The 22,669-nt window shown below is 33.8% G+C and overlaps 1 protein-coding gene across 1 annotated transcript; it reads right to left on the reverse strand.

Moving 5' to 3' along the window:
• Nucleotides 1–549: 549 nt before the first annotated feature.
• Nucleotides 550–10,185, reverse strand: LOC112754709 (protein DETOXIFICATION 21). Its single transcript, XM_025802435.3, has 8 exons — nt 9,941–10,185; nt 8,790–9,328; nt 7,046–7,132; nt 6,907–6,963; nt 6,519–6,757; nt 1,257–1,375; nt 802–888; nt 550–684 (listed from the first exon to the last, which is right to left on the reverse strand). The coding sequence occupies exons 1-8, from the start codon at nt 10,175–10,177 to the stop codon at nt 610–612; spliced, it is 1,440 nt and encodes a 479-aa protein (XP_025658220.1). The 5' UTR covers nt 10,178–10,185; the 3' UTR covers nt 550–609.
• Between the last annotated feature and the right edge of the window lie 12,484 nt (nt 10,186–22,669).

The following is a 22,669-nucleotide window of genomic DNA, read 5'->3' on the forward strand; positions in this document are numbered from 1 at the left end:
GGAAGGACACTTTATAAAATTATGAACTAAAATAATTATGCTAATTGATTATAATCAAACCTTACATTATATTAATTTGCATGTCATGAGAGCAAACATATATACCCCTTTTAGAAAAGAATACCTTTTACACACAAAAAATAAAAAAAAAGTTAACCCAATGACCTAAACCAACTAAACCCACGACAATACAATTTAGATTAGTTCCATTCGATTCATATTTATAAGAGTAAGTATTTTTTTTTTATTTCTGACCATTTATCCAAAAAACAAAGTATTTTTTTACAATTTAAAAATTTTTAATCGATCTCCAACCATTCAAATAATTAGTCTAACTGACCCTGATACATCAGTAGGTCACTGTTTAATTTAGATGATCAATGACCGATTAAAAATATTTGAATTATAGAGGTATATTTTGTCCTTCTCAAACAAATGGTTAGAGATAAAAAAAATATATATTATTTATAATTAAGAAAAAAATGAAATAAAATAAAATAAACCAATCATCAAATTTAATCGATTGATTTTGATTTATTTATGTTCAGTTGCAATTCAAATCAATTCAATGACACCCCCTAATATTACAATCTGATCAGGTAGCTCTAGCTAACTACTGTTGCAGGGTTCTTCGTTCTCTTCGATTATAGTCCATTTGTTAACACGATTTCGAGCTATCTCTACCTGCAAATCCGAATTATATATATAGGAAACTCATCTTAATATATAGGTAAGCATCCAAAACAAATTTCACAATAATCTTGGACCTAACAAATTTAAAACGTTAACTTAATTACGTACTTGCTTGTCCCAATCTGTTTTCATTGTGATTGTAATAAGCATTATCGTTTGAACAAATGTTCCAAACAGCATTCCGATCCAAATACCCTGCAAAACAGCCAGATTTATTTGTATATATATGATATGATGCATAAATAACTTGTATACTTATTTAATATTAAATATTTTTTAAAAACTTATGTGTTCAATAACATTTTCTATTTTTCTTCATCTGAAAGACTCAAATTCCTTGCCATTTAAAAACCCTAATATGTTTCAAAATTCAAAGTCAACGTATCTAACAACAAGCATATTTATATTTAGATACATTAATTTTTTAGGCTTTTTTTTTTTACTTCATGTTTTTGATAATTTAAAATGGAGGTAGTAAATGGTAATAATTATACTCATTGTATAGAAATGAACACCTCCCTTAAATTAATTATTGCAAAATATAATAGATCGTTTTTCTTTACCTTGATTTTCAAATGGAGAAAATTACCAAGTACCACTCCAACAGGAATACCAATTAGGTAATAGCAACCTATGTTTACGTATGCTACAACACTCTGCCACCCAGCTCCAACAGAAACTCCTGTTTCGAAATTTTTAATATTCAGTCTCTCAAGCATGAAAAAAGAAAAGCCATTTGAATAATTTTTATTTTAGAGTGAGTTTATAAGTTGGGATTTCAGAGAAGAAAGGGGGAAGAGAACAAGTTAATGCGTACAGTCAAATTTATTTTAGGTTTAATTATTCGGTTGATTTTTATAATTTTTAAAATTTTTTAATTAAATCTATATATTGTATAAAATTTTAAATCAAGTCCCAATTAATTATTTTCTTTTAACAACAACACAATAATTTTAATATATTTATTTTTATAATATTCTACTAGTTATTCGTCATCAAACATAGTTGAATTTAGTAAATTAAACTGCAATAAAGATGATGACTAAATATTATTGGATTAATTATCAATTATTTGTGTGATTTGTTTGATTTAGTATGTAAAAAATAAAACAGATCCAAGAAACAAATGGCCAAAGTCCACATACACACACTCTGGTCCATTACTAATGTCAATTGTACCACTCTATTCACGCCAAACTTAATCCAAGAAGGATGGACGATTGAACCAAGTGAAAGAAATAAAGATAAGATGGTCTAATCCAAACCCAATTCGGTGATCACACTTAAATCTATCTCTCTTTAACCTAATCACTAACCGGGCAAGCAAATTAAGTTCCACTTGAATCTTCCTTCACTTCTATTGAATACAAACTCTCTCCCCTCTCTCTTCCATTCTCTTCACGTCAAATCCCTGAACTAAGAAAGAAGAAAGATGAAATATCAGAAGCTAGAACAAAAAGAAGAACGAAAAGCTAGCTTCTGATAAAGTAAAGGGACTACAACAAAGGGGTAAAATCTCATCCGAATAGAGTATTTTAAAAACTGATTTTTCCATTTGTGAATCACCAAGAAACCGTGAAGAAATCAACTCTGTACAATCACCATTCTGAAAACTATAGAAAATTAAATGTGAAGTCAATGGTGCTCTGCTTGAAATCTGATAAACCCCATTTGTAGGGTTTATCTTGTATTGATTTAGGGAAATTTATCACCTTTTACCCACATTTATTCAATGAAATAGCATGGATTCATGATTGTCTCCTAATTTGTGCTTAAGTGTGAAAACATACTTTTTAGGCCCTTAAGTGCTAATTTTGATTCGCTTTTGATTCCACTAGATGCCTTGATGTGTTTGTTAGTGAATTCAGATTGGAGAGGTTAGGAATGGATCAGAGGGATGAAGAGGAAAAGCATGCAAGTAGAGAACTCATGAAGAAACAAGAATTTGGGATGCTGAGACCCACGCACATGCGCAGCAGACGTGCACGCGTGGATTGTGACGTTGCATGGCGACGCGTATGCGTACATCACGCGTACTCGTGGATGGAAAATTGTCAAGCGACGCCTACGCGTGAAGTGCGCGTACGCGTCAATGCTCACAAGTGACTCACTTAAAGGCAATACGCTGGGGGCGAATTCTGGGCTTCCCAGGCCCAAATCCAACTCATTTCTGATGCTATTTAACCCAAGGAATGAAGAGGAATCAACACACTTTTACACACTAGTTTAGTTTAGTTTAAGTTTTGGAGGATTAGTTAGTTTTAGAGAGAGAAGCTCTCACTTCTCTCTAAGATTAGAATTAGGATTAGGTTTAGGTCAATAATCTTGGATCTAGGGTTTAATTCATGCTTTCATCTACTTCTCCTTCTCAATTCTTTGTTGTTGCAATCATCATTCTTCTATTCTTTTGTTGTAATTTCTTTTTCTTTGTTTCTATACTTTGTTGTAGATCTACTCTTGTTTCTTCTATTTCCTTCTAATGCAATTTGAGGCAATTCATGTTAATTGTTCTTTTTTTAATTGTTATTATTAATTCTTTGCAATTAGTTGTTGTTAGATTTTATTCTTGTTGTTGATTTACTATGCTTTCCTTTCATGCCTTCCAAATGTTTGACAAAATATTTGGAAGGATGCTAGAGTAGATTTTAGTGCTCTTGGCTTGGGAAGGTAACTTAGGAACTCTTGAGTTACTAATGTCCAAGTGATTGATGATTGGTAGCCATTGACTCTAGCTCTCATTAATTCAATTAGTGAATAGCTAGGACTTATGGACTTGGATTGATATAGCTCACTTGACTTTCCTTTACTTGTTAGAGGATAATTTAGTGGGATTGATCCTTGCAATTATCATGTTGTGGTTAGTGATGAGGATAAAGATCCTTGACTACCAAACCTTGCCAAGACCTTTTTGTCATCCGATTTTCATTTCCATTTACTTTTCTTGTTTCCTATTCAAAACCCCAAAATATACATGTCCATAACCAATAACAAGAACACTACCCTGCAATTCCTTTGAGAGACGACCCGAGGTTTAAATACTTCGGTTATTAGGCTTATTAGGGGTTTGTTACTTGTGACAAACAAATTTTTGTATGAAAGGATTATTGTTGGTCTAGAAACTATACTTTACAACGAGACTTCATTTGTGAAATTCTATACCATTAACATTCCGTTCATCAAAATCCACGGTCAAGAAACAAACTTGGAACAAAAAAAAAGATACAGGCCCAGATTTAAGAATCTCGAAGAAAAAGGTTGAGAGAGAACGGTAAGGTTGCATGTCACTACTTCTGCTCTCTCTCACCTTTGACCATGCCGCTGCGAGTTCTGATGTTGAAGAAGAAGACAACCCAAGTGTTGAACTTGGTTCAAATTTTGGAAGCTTCACTCCTCTATAATAGGAGTGAACGGCCAATGATTGAGCAAGAGAGAAAGAGCACTTGTTTCGATTTTCATAGCTCCCTGAACTGTTCTTATTCTTCTCCTTCATGGTTTTTATTTTATAATTCTTTTTCTCAGTTTAGTTTGTCTGAGTTTCATTGGGAAAAGGTAAATATGGTGTTTGTAAGAAAAAGCCAACGAGTGAAAAAAGACAGTGAGATAGACTTAGAGAAAAAGTCTAAGTTATCTTAGAAATTCTTTGTAAGTTTTTCTGTTTTGTGTCATGATCCTGAGATGATTTTCTTACAAGTTGGGTTAGCACTTTGCTTTAGAAAGTTAGAGTGAGTCCTAATCAAGTTTAGGTTGGGTTAGAATTTGGACTTATCCCAGATAGAATTGGGGTAGATACTAGGGAGAATTGATGTATGTAAACTGTTGAAAAGATGGTAAAATTTCATCATTGTTGTGATGGAGACTGGATATAGGTTACATTGCATTGAGTAACCGAACCAGCATATATCTGTGTGCCACACTCTAAACTCTTCTCTATTTCTAGTTCTGTATCTTAGGAGACAAAATTAAAAGTGTCTCCTGTTTGCTCAACGTAACTGCATCTCACTATATCTGTTCTAACAAGTCATTGTGTTTTGGTTCCACTCGTGTCAGGAGATAAAACTCAAATTCTTTTATGTAACTCTCTTCAAAAAGCAAAGTTACAAGTATAGTAAAAAGGAGGCTAAGATTCAACCCCCCTTTTCTTAGCCATTGATTACTATCAAATACAAAAACAAATATTTTATAAGAATATTTTGTATTATTTAAAAAAATTAATTCAAAATATTTAACTAATATATAAATTCAATTACAAATTTTTAAAAAATACAAAGCTAATTAAAAATTGATTAAATTATAAAACAAACAAAATAAGTTTTTCTTTGTAAATCTTAACTAAGTAAATTAAAAATAATTAATGCTAAAAAAATCCTAAATAAATATAGGTCTGGATTTATATAATTCATCATAAACAACTGAGTTGGCATCAAACAAAACTGAGACTGAGAGAATCTATTATCACTGGTTACACACATGTCAACAGGAAAATAGATGTCATTTTTCACGGATTGAAAGACAAGGATTTTTGTCTTAGAATAAAACAGAAATTGACTAAAATGAATTTTTAAATATATTAAGAATTTAATAATAGAAATATTTTAAACATTTAATATATCTGATAGATTAAAAATGTATAAAACTTATTTAAAAAAAAAAAGAAATGTTAAACATTTTTTATAATATTTTTAAAATATATTATTAAGACAAATGTTAGCAAATACACTAGTATAAATAATTTGTGTACCATTGTCCCTTCCTCAATATTTCAATAATAGAGGGGTTCATCATTGTAGTGTGTTTGTCTTTTGGTCATCAGTCTAGTATTGAATGTTTACTCTTTCATCGGTTTAAGGCATTACTAATCATTTTTTTTAAGAAATGTTATATAAATATTAAAATTTATTATTTTTAATTAATAATTGATCAATAAATATATTTTTATATTAAATTATAAAATTTAAATAAAAAATTTTAATAATATAAAAATAAAATATTAATCACAATATTAACTAATATTAATAAAAAAATATTAATCTTCTAATCCTTTTTTCTTTTTCTTTTCCTACGGTTTTTTTTAGGTGAACAAAATAGTGTTACTTTTTTTTTTCCAAAGTTAAGAGTGAGTTTTGAATCCAAAATTTTTAGATGAAAATGGAGAGTGATTATGTCATTTAAGTTAGGTGGATACTATAATGAAGATGGCAAAAATATCTTCTCATGAAGATGCTTTGGTTAAAAGTGTAGTTTATTTATCTAGTCACACTTTAAATAAAAACAACACTTTTATAAATATCAAAATCTAATCATACAATCCATCATCCAAAGGTCAAAAAGAAATATATTCATATAAAAACAATTATAAAATCTTGATTGTAGTATCCACCTTTAAGTTATAGTTGGTTGGTAAAGTTGTGCGACTTTACTTGATGCTTTTCTTTTGGTCAGATATTTGAAAAATAAGTTGTTTTTCTTTTAACGAACAACTTTTAGTCAAGCCCTTACCACGACGCTATAGGCCCTCATTAAAGCCCAAAGAAACATTGTTGACAATAAAAAGAAAGATCATCAGAAAAAAAAAAGTTGAAAAGAAAAATGCAAATAATGATGATGATGATGATAACAATACCCAAAAAAAATGACCATGATAATAATATCACAAATCACACTAATTCTAAGATAAATGTAAGGCTGAATCATTCTATAAATTCTTGATCATAATTTTACTAGATTTTAGTTAAACCATTAATGATTAAAAGTTAATAATTAAATATGTGTGTTAAATAAAAAATGAGAGTTAAAAATGTTAGACATATGTGAATATTAATTATTACCGGAGAGCACAGGTTGGAGACTGTTCAACAAGATAGAGAAAGCGAGTAAAGGTGATAATTCCCCAACTGCTTCAGCCACCATTGGATTTGGAGTGAAAACATATGCAACTCTTTCTCTCAGCAAAAGGAATACAAAGAATAGCACAATGCCAATGCAAAATGATGTCACTGCTGTCACTACAATGGAGAATTTTGCACCCTCTGAACTCCCTCTTCCAAGTTCATTTGCCACCCTCACACTGCAAATTACATCATATTAATATCAAGGCCTCAATAACATTTTGTCTTAAAATAATTGTTTAAAAAATAGATGATAGTAATATTTAGATTTTAATTTTCTTGTTAGTTTGGCAATGGAAGTTTTTGTAATAATATGACAAGGAAGTACCCAGCTGCAGCAAAGAAACCAAGGGCTATCATCATTTCCCATCCATTGATGTTGAGGCTGCAAAATAATAATGACATTTTGATTAAATCAATATGAAGAAGCAGGTTGAGCATATATAATAAAAATTAATGTCCCATACCATATGGATAGTGCATCAATGTAAACCTCAGCATTTTTCATGTTCCCTGTTAGAAGGATCAAGACTGCATTGTACCATATCTCAAGGCTGCAACATTATTGAAACGGAACCATAGCTTTAAGCTTAATCTCTCTTGAATTTTCTTACTTATTTGGTAAAATGTAATGCAACATTAGATACTAAAACTTTCCTCTGCTTTTTGACTTTGTAAACATGATTTAATTTATTCCTCCTTGTTTGAAATTAGCACTTAGGTTCTTTTCACGTTTTTATGGATTTGATTAGGGGTGTTCATGGACCGGATAAAATTGGATTTGTCCTGATTCAGATATGGTCCTAAATATACACTAGGTTCATTTTTTAGATCCTAACTCGGTCCTAAATCCGATGAAACCTAAACATTTTCGAGTCACAATTACACCGGATCCAAACTGGGTGAAAATTGGGTCTTTAAAACTTTAACAATCATTTATAAAAAAAACTTATTTATTATGCACTTATTTTTAAAGAAGAAAGTTGTTACGGAAAAGTTGATATCCATATTTGAACTTGAATTTGTCCATAAATTTTAATTTGATATTTTTTTTTATCTATTTTCTAATTCAACAAGTGTGATTAAAAATAAAACAATAAGCTTATAATTAATATAATATAATATTAAAATTAATTTAAAACATATATTTTTTTTTAGTTCCTTTAAGGTGTACATGGGTCGAGTGAAGATGGGTTCGCCTTGAACCGGACCCGGTCCGAAATAATTATTGGATTCATTTTTGAGATCTTTACTCAATTTTAGATCCAATAAAATCACACCAAATTAGTTCCTAAATATTCGAAACCGGACCGAATCTTCAAACGGGGCCATGAACACCCCTAGATTTGAGTTATATATATATATATATATATATCCTGACCACATGATATTACTACTCAATGTGTGTCACTTAGTATGTTATTGTTAACACCTTCCGCACATGTACCATATATTACTACTCACATGACCTGGCTCCTTTAACATGTGTCATATTAATCAAATCCATAACAGATTAAAATAATCAACGGAATATCATTTCAGAGAGTTTGTCTTAAAAGAAAAAAGAAAAAAACAAAGAAGGTGAAATCTCAATGACAAATAATAATTTCAAAATGTTAAATATTAAAGTGTATGCATACAAAGTCAATACAAAACTAGTACATATGGGCTTTAGTTGATATAGTCATCTATCAATGGATATATGAGTAATGATAGAAAATCAGCAGTTTTTAGTAAATATCATTCAATTTTTTTAACATTATTTTATTTTAAATCTTAGACCTTAAATCATAAATTGTTAATTATAATTCTTAAATTATAAACCTAAATCTTAAAATTGGCTAATGTTGATTAATTTAAAGTTGGTTTTTCATTTTTTTTTTCTTAATATATATATAGATGTAGATATTATTTGAGTTTTGGTAACCAATGCTTGTATTGGTCCAAAAAAATAAAAAAATGAAAACTTCATTTAAAAAAGTTAAGCAAGAGCCTTAGAATTTTAATCCATTGGGGACATAACAATATTAATTGAGTAATGATTAGGAGTACTAAACTTTCTTTGTTTAGAAGTTAGGAGGATAATTAGGAGAATAAATTAGGACTCTCAATCATTTTTCATGTTAATTCATTAGACTTTATATTTGATGTCATTCATAATCTTTGATGAAAGAGGAGAGGATGGGGGAGTTAGGTTAATGAATTTCTTACCACATCATAGCCCCAGAAGACAAAGAGAGCTTGGCAAGAGGCCAAAGATCCTTAAATGCTAAAAATGAGAAACCTTTCCAAGTTTGAGGACAATTCCTCATGATGTAAACAAGCTGGCCCAAATTAGGTATCCAATATGCCAAAACTGTTGAAATCATTGCACCATTAAGCCCAAGCTTATACCTCACAGTCAAAAGCCATGATAGAAAAATATGAGTTGAGATTGAAAGTGCTGCAAGGTATGCAATGATCTTGTTCTTGCTCTGTGCTTGGAGGAACATTTGGCATGTGAATGAAACTAAGAATGAAAATACCACAAGAATTGACCATAGTGAAATGCTTCCTGCCACTTCAGCAATGGTTTTTTCTTGGCCTAGAAACTTTAAGAGTGGTGCTGTGAAGATGAAAATTGGAAGAAGGAGTAGTGAGGTCATGAACAAGATTATCCATGATCTTTGGAGATATATTCCAAGCATCTCATATCTTTTGGCTCCATATGCTTGCCCACATAGAGTTTCCAATGCACTTGCCATACCTAGCTACAATTTTCAATTTTCCCAGCCATTATTTTAACTTTGTTAATTAAATAGTAGACTACACATTAAACATCATACACAAAAGCTTGTACAAATCTGATACATTATAAGAACACTCCAACAAAATTGACTGGTATTTTATTTTTTATTTTTTGTAGAAAACTATTATTATACTATAGAAAATAAATTCTAAAGAATAACTCTAATTGCGCTTTCAAAAAGTTCTAATTATATTCTAATTTTTTGTCATACTGCAGCATAGAAATAGAAACCAAATAGAATAACTATTCATTGGAGTTATTCTTAAAAATGTCAGATATGAAAATAATGAAAGAAAAGAAAAATGATGTCTTTGTGTTTGTGTGAACGGCAACATCTCTAACATGCCTCTTCGTACCAAAGCTCTTTAGGATATAACGAAATTTTGCATAGTTTTTTTTTATCTTGTACTAAAATTCTATTGTTTTTTTTAATCAATGGTAGAATCTTAGATCTTTTAGATCATGGAAGTTCTGATATCATATAAAAATACTTACTTATCTTGAAAGTGATAGAAGAAAACACATAAATAGTTATATTTGTAATAAATAAAAAAAATGAAAAAATAGGTCTTACCAAAACACCATTTGCAAATTTGACTAGTAAAGTCATGACAAGTGCATAGGCAGCAAGGTCAGTGGATCCAATATGACCAATGAAGGATTGACTAACCACAGTTATACCAAATGTTGAGAACCTTGACATTATGGCTGGCCCGGCCACTACCCACATCTTCTTGCTCTCTTTCCATACCCTTTTCCCAATTGATGAATTCTTTTGCAAAAGCTTCTCGTTTATTTCCTCCTTCCCCATCTTCTTTTTCTGCTAATATTTCAAATTTTCAATCAGCAATTCATGTCTTTGCATGCAGTAGTGCCTTAATTATTTCACAGATGTTTTTGATCAAGATAACTTGGTTATTGTTCATTTAGGGCATCATTTTATCGAATACCTTTGATTCCAAAAATGAAAATTTAGATCCTATTTATTTAACTTTTTATCACTCTATTTTTTATGCATTATATTTGGAAATAGTGCTTTGTATATCAAAATTAAATTTTTAATGTATTTAGATGTAACTTACGCAATTTTTATTAGGGAGATGCTATGGTGTTTAAAGATATAATGGTTAACCAACTTGGGTTAGTCGAGTGGTCAACTCATTCGTCCGCCTAAACAAGTGCGATATTTAAAGAGTGTTACTAAAACTAAAGTAATGTTTCTTTTTACAATTTAACAATGTCGTCTAATTTAAAAATAAAAAATATTATTGAATTTAAAAAATATGACTTTAATTTTAATAATATTTTGTAAATATTGTTAAAATTGATTAGCAATTATAATCCCCATAACCATAAACATCATAAACTCTATTTTTTTTTTAATTAATGTGTATTCACATAATCAGTTGGAATAACAGATGCTTTATCTCTTTTAATTAACTAATAATCTCACAATCAAACTTCGAATATAATACAAAAATACTCTAATAGAATTGCAATGAAAATGACAAGAGAAGAAAAATTCAAGGAAAGAATCTAACACCTGTGTTTAGAGAACTATCGGTTTGTCCTAGAATCATAATTTCTTTTACTTAATACCAAAAACAGAGTTTTGTTATGGATGTGGCTAGTAGTATTGGGTAGTTTGTCTTTTAACCAGATTCCACTGTTCCATTATTAGAGAAAATTTTATCCATTATTATTGTTAGAAAACCATAGAAAAGACACCTCATTATTGTTGCCATTAGTACTGGGAATACCTCCAAAGTTTGTCGTAATTATTCAATCTGAGAAATTACATGTACAATATTTTTCGGAAGACCTTTTACTTTGAAATTAAAAATTTATTTCTTTCATGATGACCTGAATAAGAAAGGACCTGTACTATTTTAAGAGTGATGTAATACAACAAGGTAGTTTAATTTTAGAGGAAAAATGTCATTTTCTTCTCTTTTGAATGATAACTAAATAAAATAATAATTATATTTAAATGAATAAACTTAAGAGTGAATTCAATTTTACTGTATAGGAAGATAGTACACATGCACCTCCACATCCATATCTAGTGAATGTGTACTTACATAAAAAATAAAGAATCTTATGCAATATCAGTGTTAGTGTAAAAATATATATATGTATGTAGATATTTTAATCTAATATATTGTTGTATTTGTAAAATTTGAGAAAATTATCCGTAATCAGTCGTCACATATTTTTTTCCTTAAAAAAAAAAAAGGAAGGTGTAGGAACAATTTAACAGAGCTATTTGAAGAATTTAACCACATACATTACAATAATATAATTTGAAGCATGTTGTATATATGAACACACAGGATATATAGAAACATAAATTCGTTTCATTGAACAAGTACATCATCAAATTCCAATTCCCCTCTTCCCTGATTCTAACCATAAAAGAAATTAAAACATATATAGAAGAAATAATTTAGTAGCAACGTGTAACGAACTATATATGAAAAATTAATGATGGTATTGGCAACTGGTTATTATATAAATTATTTCATTTTCTTAATTCTCGCCAACTTTTTTTTTTGAAGGTTAATTCTCGCCAACTTTGTAATCGCATACTTGTGTAACCACCAGCAGAAAAGTAAGTATAAAAGCATATGATTATATATATATATATTTTCATATACAGGGATGAATGAACTACATACAAGAAATTAAATCATCATCAAGTTCCAAGTGTCATACCATATAATAATAATATTGAAGAGGGAACTAGAAGGAACTTACCCGGAGGAGTTGCAAAATGAAGTAAAGTAACGATGGAAGAGGATGAGAATTTTGGCCTTATCACTTGCTCAGCCTTATGACATGTATATAATATGTTCAGACATTCAATAATTCATGTAATTAATTATGTATCTTCTCCTATTTTTGTTGCAAATACTTTGCATCGTTTTGTGGAAGTGTATTAATTTAGGGCGGGTTCAGTAAACTTTATTAAAAAGATGTTTGTGATTTTTAAACTTACGGATACTTTATTTTATTTAATTTTTAGTAATGAAGAAACCCATGAGTATGTGATTTTGTTTTGTTTTTTTTTTTTAATATTTAAGGAGATTTCGTAAAATCAATTTATATTTTACAAAATTAAAAATTACTCTCATCTTTATGTTATTTATTATAAGTTTCAGAGACAATTTTACCCAATGTTGTTGTCATTGTGCTTTTGTAGAAAGTATAATTTCTATTTTATTATGCCAAAGATACTGCTATAATTTTTTATGAAAAGTAAAATTTTTCTCAAATTCATTTTTAATTAAATCCTGAGTGAATTTCAGGTATGAACCCCAGCAAAAATATAAAATTAAAATTTAAGTTATTTTACTAAATTATTAGTTAATATTTTAACAAATTAATAAATAGCAAATCATAAAATATTAGATATTATTTCAGTATATATATGGTAAGTCATTTATAGTTGAATAATTATTAAGATACTATTCTATTTTAATTAATATAATAATAATAAAGATATTGTTTGTAACTTTAGAAATTAAGTCTTCTAGAATATATATGATATGCATATAACGTCACCAAAAAAATATATGATATGCATATAAATTTAATATGAAAAAGTACATAAAGTAATTTTTAATTAGTCAATATTTTTATTATAAAATTATTTTTTAACTTTTATTTTTAAAAAATTTAGAGTATAAAATTTAAGATTTAAAATTTATGATATAGGATTTAAAATTAAAAAAAGTTGGTTAATATTAGGTAAAAAAAAGTTAACTCTCTAATTGAAATTATTAAGTAAATAATAAAAATAGTTCTTCAAATATTACAAATCAAATTATATTCATCCACATTTAAAAAAGAAACTCTAGCAGAGAAAGAGTACTACTGCGTACTTAGGGAGAATGAGAAAATGAGAGAGTGAGGGTGAGCAGTTGAGGGTGAAATATGGTGAGGAAGATGGTCATGCCATCGGAAGAGATAAAGGAGAGAGCGTGGGATGGTGTGTATCCGGTGTTAAGGAGGGTTCTTCTCGAGAGGGTTCAGAAATACCATCCAAAGTCTCGTTTAGAGATAAGGTCATTGATGCATAAAAGTCTAAGGCATTAGTAGGGTCTTTATCAGGGGATAGTATCGCGAAGGTGACAGGTAAGCAGGGTGATTTCCGTCCACCACCAAGTGTCAGTTTTACTAAGGAGGCAAAAAACTACCTAGCTGAACCTTATAAGGAAGCCATCGTGATCAAGGTGCTGGATAAGCATTATGGCTACACGGCTCTTATGCATTAGCTTCGGATAGTATGGCGCATCAAAGGAGGGTTTGATTTGTTGGATGTGGGGTTTGGGTATTTTTTTTTTGTTAAATTTGATATTGCTGCGGATCATGAGAAAGTCATTTTTGGTGACCCGTGGTTGATAGGCGGTCACTATGTTGCAGTAAAGCCTTAGGACGAGGATTTTAGGCCATGCGAAAAATCCTTCGGATCAATGCTAGTATGGTTTCGAGTCTCGAGACTTCCAATTTGGTGTTACCATGAACAAACAATGCTGCGAATTGCTTCTGCAATAGGAATTTCGGTGAAAGTAGACTTGGCCACTAAGCTTGCAGAAAGAGAACAATATACTCGAGCTTGTATCTAAATTAATCTTGGGTTGCCTGTAATCAAACATATTATAGTAGAGGGTATGACTCATGAAGTGGAGTACGAAAGTTTACAGCTGATTTATTCTACTTGTACATGGTATGGGCATGATAAATCGTTGTGCATGGAGAAGGAGTCCTTGGAAGAAAATGGTGATTCTTTTGGTGATGGAAAAAATAATGAAGCCCCGACACTAGTGCCACACAACAATCATGAAATTCAAAAAGAGGCTGAATTAGAAGCTTGCGATTTAGGTGAGAATTCTCGTAACTTGGGTGAGAAATTAGGAGTTGTTAAAGGGAAAGATGCAGTTATGGAATCATTGGCTCCTCACGTGCCTGATGGTCATGTTAATGAGGCATGCATGGATGATGGAGAGGGCCGGCAACAAGTGTTGCATAAGGAAAAATTCACAATGGGCCATCCATCAGGTTTGAAGGATCAAGATGGAAAGCATCACAAATATGGTTTGAGAAGGGTTCCAAGGCTCAATTTGTATAGTGATGAAGGCAAATCAATTGGCATTAGGATGGGGCAACGAGGAAAACATGAAATTGCGCCATCTCCATCGCGCAGAACTCTTGCACGTCGTGGAATTTCTCTACGGAAGCGTCCGCGGCCTTCCTCCCTGCAGAACTCACCAATTGATAAAAATGGGGGAACAACAGAAAAAACCTTAGTAGATGGAAGCATGGCAGGTGCAGCGTTAGGAGGTCCGAGGATGGCAATTATTGAGGATCAGAGTGTGCCAGTACCACAGGACAAACCACCTATTGAAGTTGGTAATTCCATATAGAGTTTATGTTCTTATTTATTTTGTCCCTATTATTTATGATAGTTTAAATATGATTGTTTGGAATATTAGGGGTGCTTCTAATAAGTTAGCCCGGGTGCATTGTAAGGAACTTGTTAAGAAATTTAGACCTGTTTTCTTTATTGTGGTTGAAACTCAGTCTCCTTTTCAGCATTTAAAATTATTTTGGAAAAGGTTGGGGTATCACTCTGTTGGTATAGTGGAAGCAGAGGGGCATAAGGGGGTGATGCACGAAAACTTGTATCGCTACAAATTTCTCTCGGCAAGTATATACCGAATTGTCGTCAAGTAAAAACTCACAATAGAGTGAGGTCGAATCCCACAGGGATTGATTGGTCAAGCAACTTTAATTAGAGAAATGTTCTAGTTGAGCTAAGCAAAAATTGAGTTGAGGAATTGCAGAAAATTAAATGGCGGGAACGTAAATAACAGAAAATGTAAATGCTGGAAGTAAATGGCAGAATGTAAATAGCATAAAGTAAATTGCAGAATCTTAAATAGGGATTTGGAGAGATGAGCAGAAAAGTAAATGGCAGAAAATAAAGAGAATGGGTAAGATCAGAAATGGAGAATTCATTGGGCATAGGAGATGTTGCATTCTCCGGATCAAGTTCATTCTCATCTCTTCCTCAATCAATGCATTCATTGATCTCCTTGGCAATCTTAAGTGATTGGATTCCAATTCCTTGGCAACCCAATCTCTCTAAGCTTGAACAATTACCCAATTCCTTGATTTAATTGCTCATGGGAAGAAATGAAGTTTGGTCACTGATTATACCACGTGAATTCCCAAATCAAAGTGTTGGTAGGATTATATGTCACTATATCCATCTAAACACCAATTTGGTCCAGCATGAGAAAGCATTTCTAGCATGATCTCCTCATTTCTCTTCCAAGGTTCCGAGGAGATCCAATTATGGAGAGCTTCTCTTCCAAGATAGCTAACCAATTGGATGAAGAACGAAAGCTTTCTAGTAAAATCAAGAGAAAAGAAATAGGAAGAATAATGAAAACTATTATTGATCCATCAAATTACAACAGAGCTCCCTAACCCAATGAAAAGGGGTTTAGTTGTTCATAGCTCTGGAAATGGAAATCAAAAATGAAAAGTGCATTCTCAATATCAAACTAGAAGTTGCAGAGAAAGTAAATTATACAGAGTGTAGTTCTCAAGTTCCCGATCCCTTTTTAATTCAAAACTATCCCTATATATACTACTCTTCAGATCTTCTAGTTAGCTCTTCAAGTCTTGGATATGGACCCTTGATCTTTAGTTGAAGCAGTTACAGTCTTTAGTGGGCTCAGCTTTGCTTGCAAAGAAAGTGTGAGTTAGGCATGATGGGAGGTTAGTTAGGACGTTAGTGGTGTTAACGTTAAGTGTAAAATTGGGGTCGAAAGCGTTAGCGACGATGACTTTTTTTACTAACGTTCCCAACAAATTGATCCACATTAACTTCAACGTTAGTGATACTAACGTAGCCACTAGCGTAGCCTCTTAGCCCTTCACAAACGTTATTGGCATTCACCTTTACCAATAACGTTGCTCTTTGTCCCTTTCTTCCACGTTAATGGTCCACGTTAGTGTAGCTAACGTGGCCTTTAACGTGGGCATGCCAAGGCTCGAGAGCGTTAGTGACACTTACCTTTGTCACTAACACTTCAAAACGCCCCTTCCTTCCACGTTACTGATTCACGTTAATGGCATTAACGTGACAGCTAACGTGGGTGTATATGCCATCTCCAACGTTAGTGACAAAGGTGAGTGTCATTAATGTTGGCCTATCATTCATTGCTCCACGTTACCCTTCACGTTAGTGGTCTTAACGTGACCACTAACGTAGGCAATTTAGGCTCGGTCTAGCATTAGTGACAAAGGTGATTGTCACTAACGCTTGCGACTTCCTCTTCACTCTGCGTTAGAGTCCACGTTAATTGGATTAACGTGGCTCTTAATGTGGCTTAGTGTGGCATTTTGGAACGTTGGTGGTGTTCACTTTTACCACTAACGTTGGAGCTCCCCCTTTCTTCCACGTTAGTTCCCCCGTTAGTGTAACTAACTGGTGCGGTATTTTACAACCACACTTACTTACCGGCAAGTGCACCGGGTCGTACCAAGTAATACCTTACGTGAGTAAGGGTCGATCCCACGAGGATTGATGGATTAAGCAACAATGGTTAATTGATTTGGCTTAGTTAGACTAGCAGAAAATAGAGTTGGAAGTTCAAAAGCATTAAACAATGAAGAAAAGTTTGAAGACAGGCAAGTAAGAATGTTGGGAATAAAATATTGAGAAGGCAGTTAAGGCTTCAGAGTTATCTATTTTCCTGATTGACTTTTCTTATTAACTTTTTAATCATGCAAGATTTAATTCATGGCAAACTATTTGTGACTAGACCCTAATTCCTTAGACCTTCCTAGTCTCCTCTAAAATTTGTCAATTGCCAATTCCTTGGTCAATTGATTCCAATTAGAGGGTGATGATTAAATTCCAGTTTATATGCCACAAGAATCCTAATTATCCAAAAATAAGGGGATTATATGTCACGTATCCCGTTAAATACAGACAACTAGAAATTCAGGATAATATGTTTTCAAGCTATTGTTCAAGTAAAGAGCTTTTCCAAGTTTTACAAGAACTCAAATAGAACATGGGTCATACTTCCGTTCCACCCAAATTCATAAAATAAAGAACGAAAACAATTATTGAAATATAAATCAAAACATGAATTAAAATAGAAAAATAATATTATCAATCCATACAATAGACAGAGCTCCTAACCTTAACAATGCAGGATTAGTTGCTCATGGAATATGAAATGTAAATTTGTATGGAATAATGTTGTGGAATATGTTGTCCTAGAACCACCCTATTGGGATTCCTTTTATAACTAATCCTAATTAATTAAAAATCAAATTTCTAAAATTAAAATTAAAATAATATCTTTTCCTAATTTAAGATTTGAATTTAAATTTGAACTAATTAACAGATCTTCAGTTGATGGATGGGGACCACTTGTTCTGTCCATTCTGCAGCTTCTAATCTGTGTTTTCTGGGCTGAAAATTGAGTTAAAACAGCCCAAAAATCGCGCCCAGCATTTTTCTACATTTTCTGCACGTGGTGCATGTGACGCGTTCGCATTATTTGTGCAGATTCCAGTCCACGCGATTGCGTCAGGCACGCGATCGCGTCATTGCGATTTCCTCCATTCCGCGCGGTCGCGTGAGCCATGCGTCCGCGTCGGTATTCGCTGGTCATCTCCTTGGCTTCTTCTCTTTCTCTGCAGAAACTCCATCAAATTCCGCCAAATGCTACCTAAAATAAACAGTATTGCACAAAACTCAAAATAGCATCCATAGTGGCTAAAATATAATTAATTCTTAATTAAACTCAATAAATTAGATGCAAATTCACTAGGAAAAGATAGACAAGATGCTCACGCATCACAACTCCAACCTTAAACTGTTGCTTGTCCTCAAGCAACCAAAACTAATATAAGCTTAGGATGTGAATTTGCATGAGAATGAGAGTTCGATTAAGCCCATGTCTTCCCTTATAGTGGGGTTTACAACTGCAATCCTGAACAGTTTTGGCATCTCACTTTATCCTTTGAAGTTCAGAATGATTGGCATCCATAAGAGCTCAAAATTCAGATAGTGTTATTGATTCTCCTAGTTCAGTATGTTGATTCTTGAACACAGCTACTTTATGAGTCTTGGCTGTGACCCTAAGCATTTTGTTTTCCAGTATTACCACCGGATACATAAATGCCACAGACACATAACTGGGTGAACCTTTTCAGATTGTGACTCAGCTTTGCTAGAGTCCCCAGTTAGAGGTGCCCAGAGCTCTTAAGCACACTTTTTTTGCTTTGGACCACGACTTTAACCGCTCAGTCTCAAGCTTTTCACTTGACACCTTCACGCCACAAGCACATGGTTAGGGACAGCTTGATCTAGCCGCTTAGGCCAGGATTTTATTCCTTAGGGCCCTCCTATCCATTAATGCTCAAAGTCTTGGATCTTTTTACCCTTTGCCTTTTAGTTTAAAGGGTTATTGACTTTTTCTGCTTGCTTTCTCTTTAGTTCTTTTTTTGTTTTATTTTTTTTCGCAAACTTTGTGTTTTTCACTGCTTTTTCTTGCTTCAAGAATCAATTTTATGATTTTTTAGATTATCAATAACATTTTTCTTTTTCATCATTCTTTCAAGAGCCAACAATTTTAACATTCATAAACTTCACTATAAAAAATATGCACTATTCAAGCATGCATTCAGAATCACAGAAAATACCACCACATTTAAGTAAATAAGACTATTCTAAAAATTAAACTCAAATTCTCATGCACTACATTTGTTCTTCTTTCTTTTTGATTTCAAGTTTAGTGGGCAATACATGAGACATCTTTTCAGAATTAAGCAATTAAGAGAAAACTAAACTAGTCATAGGATTCTAACTAATAAAGGATCATGCACTAAACAAGACAAAGTAGCAGGAAACCGGAACATAACATAGAAAAAGAGGGGAGGAATAAAAAATGAAAGGAACTCAACCACCTTAATTATCCGCTTTATTCTTCAGGTTGTGCTCCTTCGCGAAGATGATTCGCCTCCCTTTTGTACTAGAAAACCTATAAGCGCAGCGTCAACACCAAACTTAAAGGTTTGCTTGTCCTCAAGCAAAGAAGAACTGAAAATAGAAGAGACAAATATTTAAATGAAAGAAAAAAATAAAAGGATAAGAGAATAAAAGAGAATTAGGATTGGGAGAGAGAGAGAGAGAGAACTGGGCGGTGCAAGCGACGCGGCCGCGTGGGCACACGGTCGCACAAATTGCGTGTATACTGATTGACGCAATCGCGTCGGTCACGCGGTCGCGTGACCCGTTCCATGCTACTGGCGCGAGGGCAGCCTCGCACTCGCACAACTCTGTGTTTGAAATTTTATTTGTTGCCAAATCTAGGGTGACGCGATCGCGTAGGGCACGCGATCGCGTGAGTGGCCATTAGAAGGATATGACGCGGACGCATGAGCCATGCGTCCGCGTGGGAATAATTGTGCGTTTAGCATCCATCCAGCACCACTCTAGCACAACTTTCGGTTGTCCACCCTTTTCACGTCGAATTCCAGGACACGCGGCCGCGTGAGTGACGCGGACACGTGGGTGGCAAAAATCACAAGCGACGCGAATGCGTGGGGCACGCGTTCGCGTGGGATCATTTGTGCGAAAGGCATAAGTCCAGCGCCACTCCCACGCAACTCTCTGTCAATATTTAATCTTCACGCACACTTGATTGACGCGTTCGCGTCAGTGACGCTTACGCGTCGTGTGCCCCCCCTTTTTTTTTGGCTTGAGGTGTTCGGTTCCTGGAAGAACATAGCTGCATGATCAGAGAATTAGTAAGAACTCAATAAAAATAACTAAGAAAAACTACTACGAAAAATGGCAAAGGATACGAAATTATTGGGTTGCCTCCCGACAAGCGCTTCTTTAACGTCATTAGCTTGACGGTCAGTTTTGCTAGTTCAGCAGATGAGTGGACCTCTGGCGGTCAATCTCGCCTCCAAGATAGTGCTTCAACCTCTGGCCATTCACTGTAAATTTCCTATCAGAATTTTCTTCCTGTATTTCCACATGACCATATGGTGAGGCTCTGGTAACCACAAACGGTCCTGACCACCGGGATTTCAGCTTCCCGGAAAAGAATTTGAGCCTTGAATTATACAGAAGCACTCTTTGTCCTGGCTCAAAGACTCTGATGGCAATCTTCTTATCATGCAGTAGCTTGGTTCTCTCCTTATAGAGCTTGGCATTCTCATAGGCTGAATATCTGAATTCATCAAGCTCATTCAACTGAAGCATCCGCTTAATTCCTGCAACTTCTGAATCAAGATTCAGGTACCTGATTGCCCAATAAGCCTTGTGCTCCAGCTCCACTGGCAAGTGACAGGCTTTGCCATAGACCAACTGATATGGGGACATGCCAATTGAAGTCTTGTATGCTGTCCGGTATGCCCAGAGAGCATCATCAAGCTTCCTAGACCAGTCCTTTCTTGAAACACTGACGGTCTTCTCCAGAATCCTCTTAAGCTCCCTGTTGGAAACTTCAACCTGTCCACTTGTCTGAGGGTGATAGGGGGTTGCCACCTTATGACGGACTCCATATCTATGCAGAAGAGAGTCCAACTGTCTGTTACAGAAGTGACTTCCTCCATCACTAATGAGTATCCTTGGGACGCCAAACCGGCTAAAGATATACCTCTGAAGAAAGCTCATTACCACCTTGGCATCATTGGTGGGCAAAGCCACAGCTTCCACCCATTTGGACACATAGTCGACTGCCACTAGGATATAGTTGTTTGAATGTGAGGGTGGGAAAGGTCCCATGAAATCAATACCCCACACATCAAACAACTCAACCTCAAGAAGTCCCTGCTGTGGCATTTCATGGTTAGCAGGGAGATTTGCAGCTTTTTCACATCTGCCACAGTGCTTTACGAAAGCTCTTGAGTCCCTGAAGAGAGTCGGCCAGTAAAACCCGCTCTGAAGGACTTTTGTAGCTGTCCTCTCACCACCAAAGTGGCCTCCATACTCAGAACCATGATAGTGCCAGAGAATCTGCTGTTTTTCTTCATCTGGGACACACCTCCGGATAATTTCATCCGAACACCTTTTAAAAAGGTATGGTTCCTCCCAAATGTAGTACTTTGCATCAGTCAATAGCTTCTTCACTTGTTGCCTACTGTACTCTCTTGGGATAAAATTCATGGCCTTATAATTTGCAATGTCTGCAAACCATGAAGCCTGCTGAATGAGGAACAATTGCTCATCCGGAAATGTCTCAGTTACAGCTGTGGGTGGTTGCATTCCTGCTTCAGGCTCAATTCTGGAGAGATGGTCAGCTACTTAATTTTCTGACCCTTTCCTGTCTTTTATTTCAATATCAAACTCCTAAAGGAGCAACACCCATCTGATTAATCTTAGTTTAGAATCCTGCATGGTTAGAAGGTACTTCAAAGCAGCATGGTCAGTATAAACAATAACCTTATAACCAAGTAAATAGGACCTAAACTTATCAACCGCATACACAACAGCTAATAATTCTTTTTCTGTAGTTGTGTAATTCTTTTGAGCATCATTTAACACACGACTGGCATAATAAATGACATGTACAAGTTTACCATGCCTCTGTCCTAAAACAACTCCTATAGCAAAATCACTAGCATCACACATTAATTCAAATGGTAAATTCCAGTCAGGGGGAGCTATAATGGGAGCAGAGGTGAGGTTTGCCTTCAGAGTTTCGAAAGCATGCAGACAGTCAGAATCAAAGACAAAAGGAACATCAACAACCAGCAGGTTACTCAATGGTTTAGCAATTTTAGAAAAATCCTTTATAAATCTTCTATAAAATCCTGCATGACCCAAGAAACTCCTAATTGCCTTATGATGAGCGGATAATTTATACGCTTTTTGACATTGTTTTTAGTATGTTTTTAGTATGTTTTTAGTAGGATCTAGTTACTTTTAGGGATGTTTTTAATAGATTTTGTGTTAAATTCACATTTCTAGACTTTACTATGAGTTTGTGTGTTTTTCTGTGATTTCAGGTATTTTCTGGCTGAAATTGAGGGATTTGAGCAGAAATCAGATTCAGAGGTTGAAAAAGGACTGCTGATGCTGTTGGATTCTGACCTCCCTGCACTCAAAGTAGATTTTCTGGAGCTACAGAACTCGCAATGGCGCGCTTCCAATTGCGTTGTAAAGTAGACATCCAGGGCTTTCCAGAAATATATAATAGTCCATACTTTGGCCAAGAATTGACGACGTAAACTGGCGTTCAACGCCAGCCTTCTGCCC

This window comes from Arachis hypogaea, chromosome 16, assembly GCF_003086295.3.
Source record: "Arachis hypogaea cultivar Tifrunner chromosome 16, arahy.Tifrunner.gnm2.J5K5, whole genome shotgun sequence".
Lineage (NCBI taxonomy): Eukaryota > Viridiplantae > Streptophyta > Magnoliopsida > Fabales > Fabaceae > Arachis > Arachis hypogaea.

Excerpts from the sequence above, each read along its gene's own strand:
- LOC112754709 (XM_025802435.3), bottom strand. The coding sequence starts at position 10,177 with ATGGGGAAGGAGGAAATAAACGAGAAGCTTTTGCAAAAGAATTCATCA. Across the intron at positions 9,329-9,940 it reads AATTTGCAAATGGTGTTTTG|CTAGGTATGGCAAGTGCATT; the intron begins GTAAGACCTATT and ends TGAAAATTGTAG. Across the intron at positions 6,758-6,906 it reads GGTTTCTTTGCTGCAGCTGG|TGTGAGGGTGGCAAATGAAC; the intron begins GTACTTCCTTGT and ends TGTAATTTGCAG.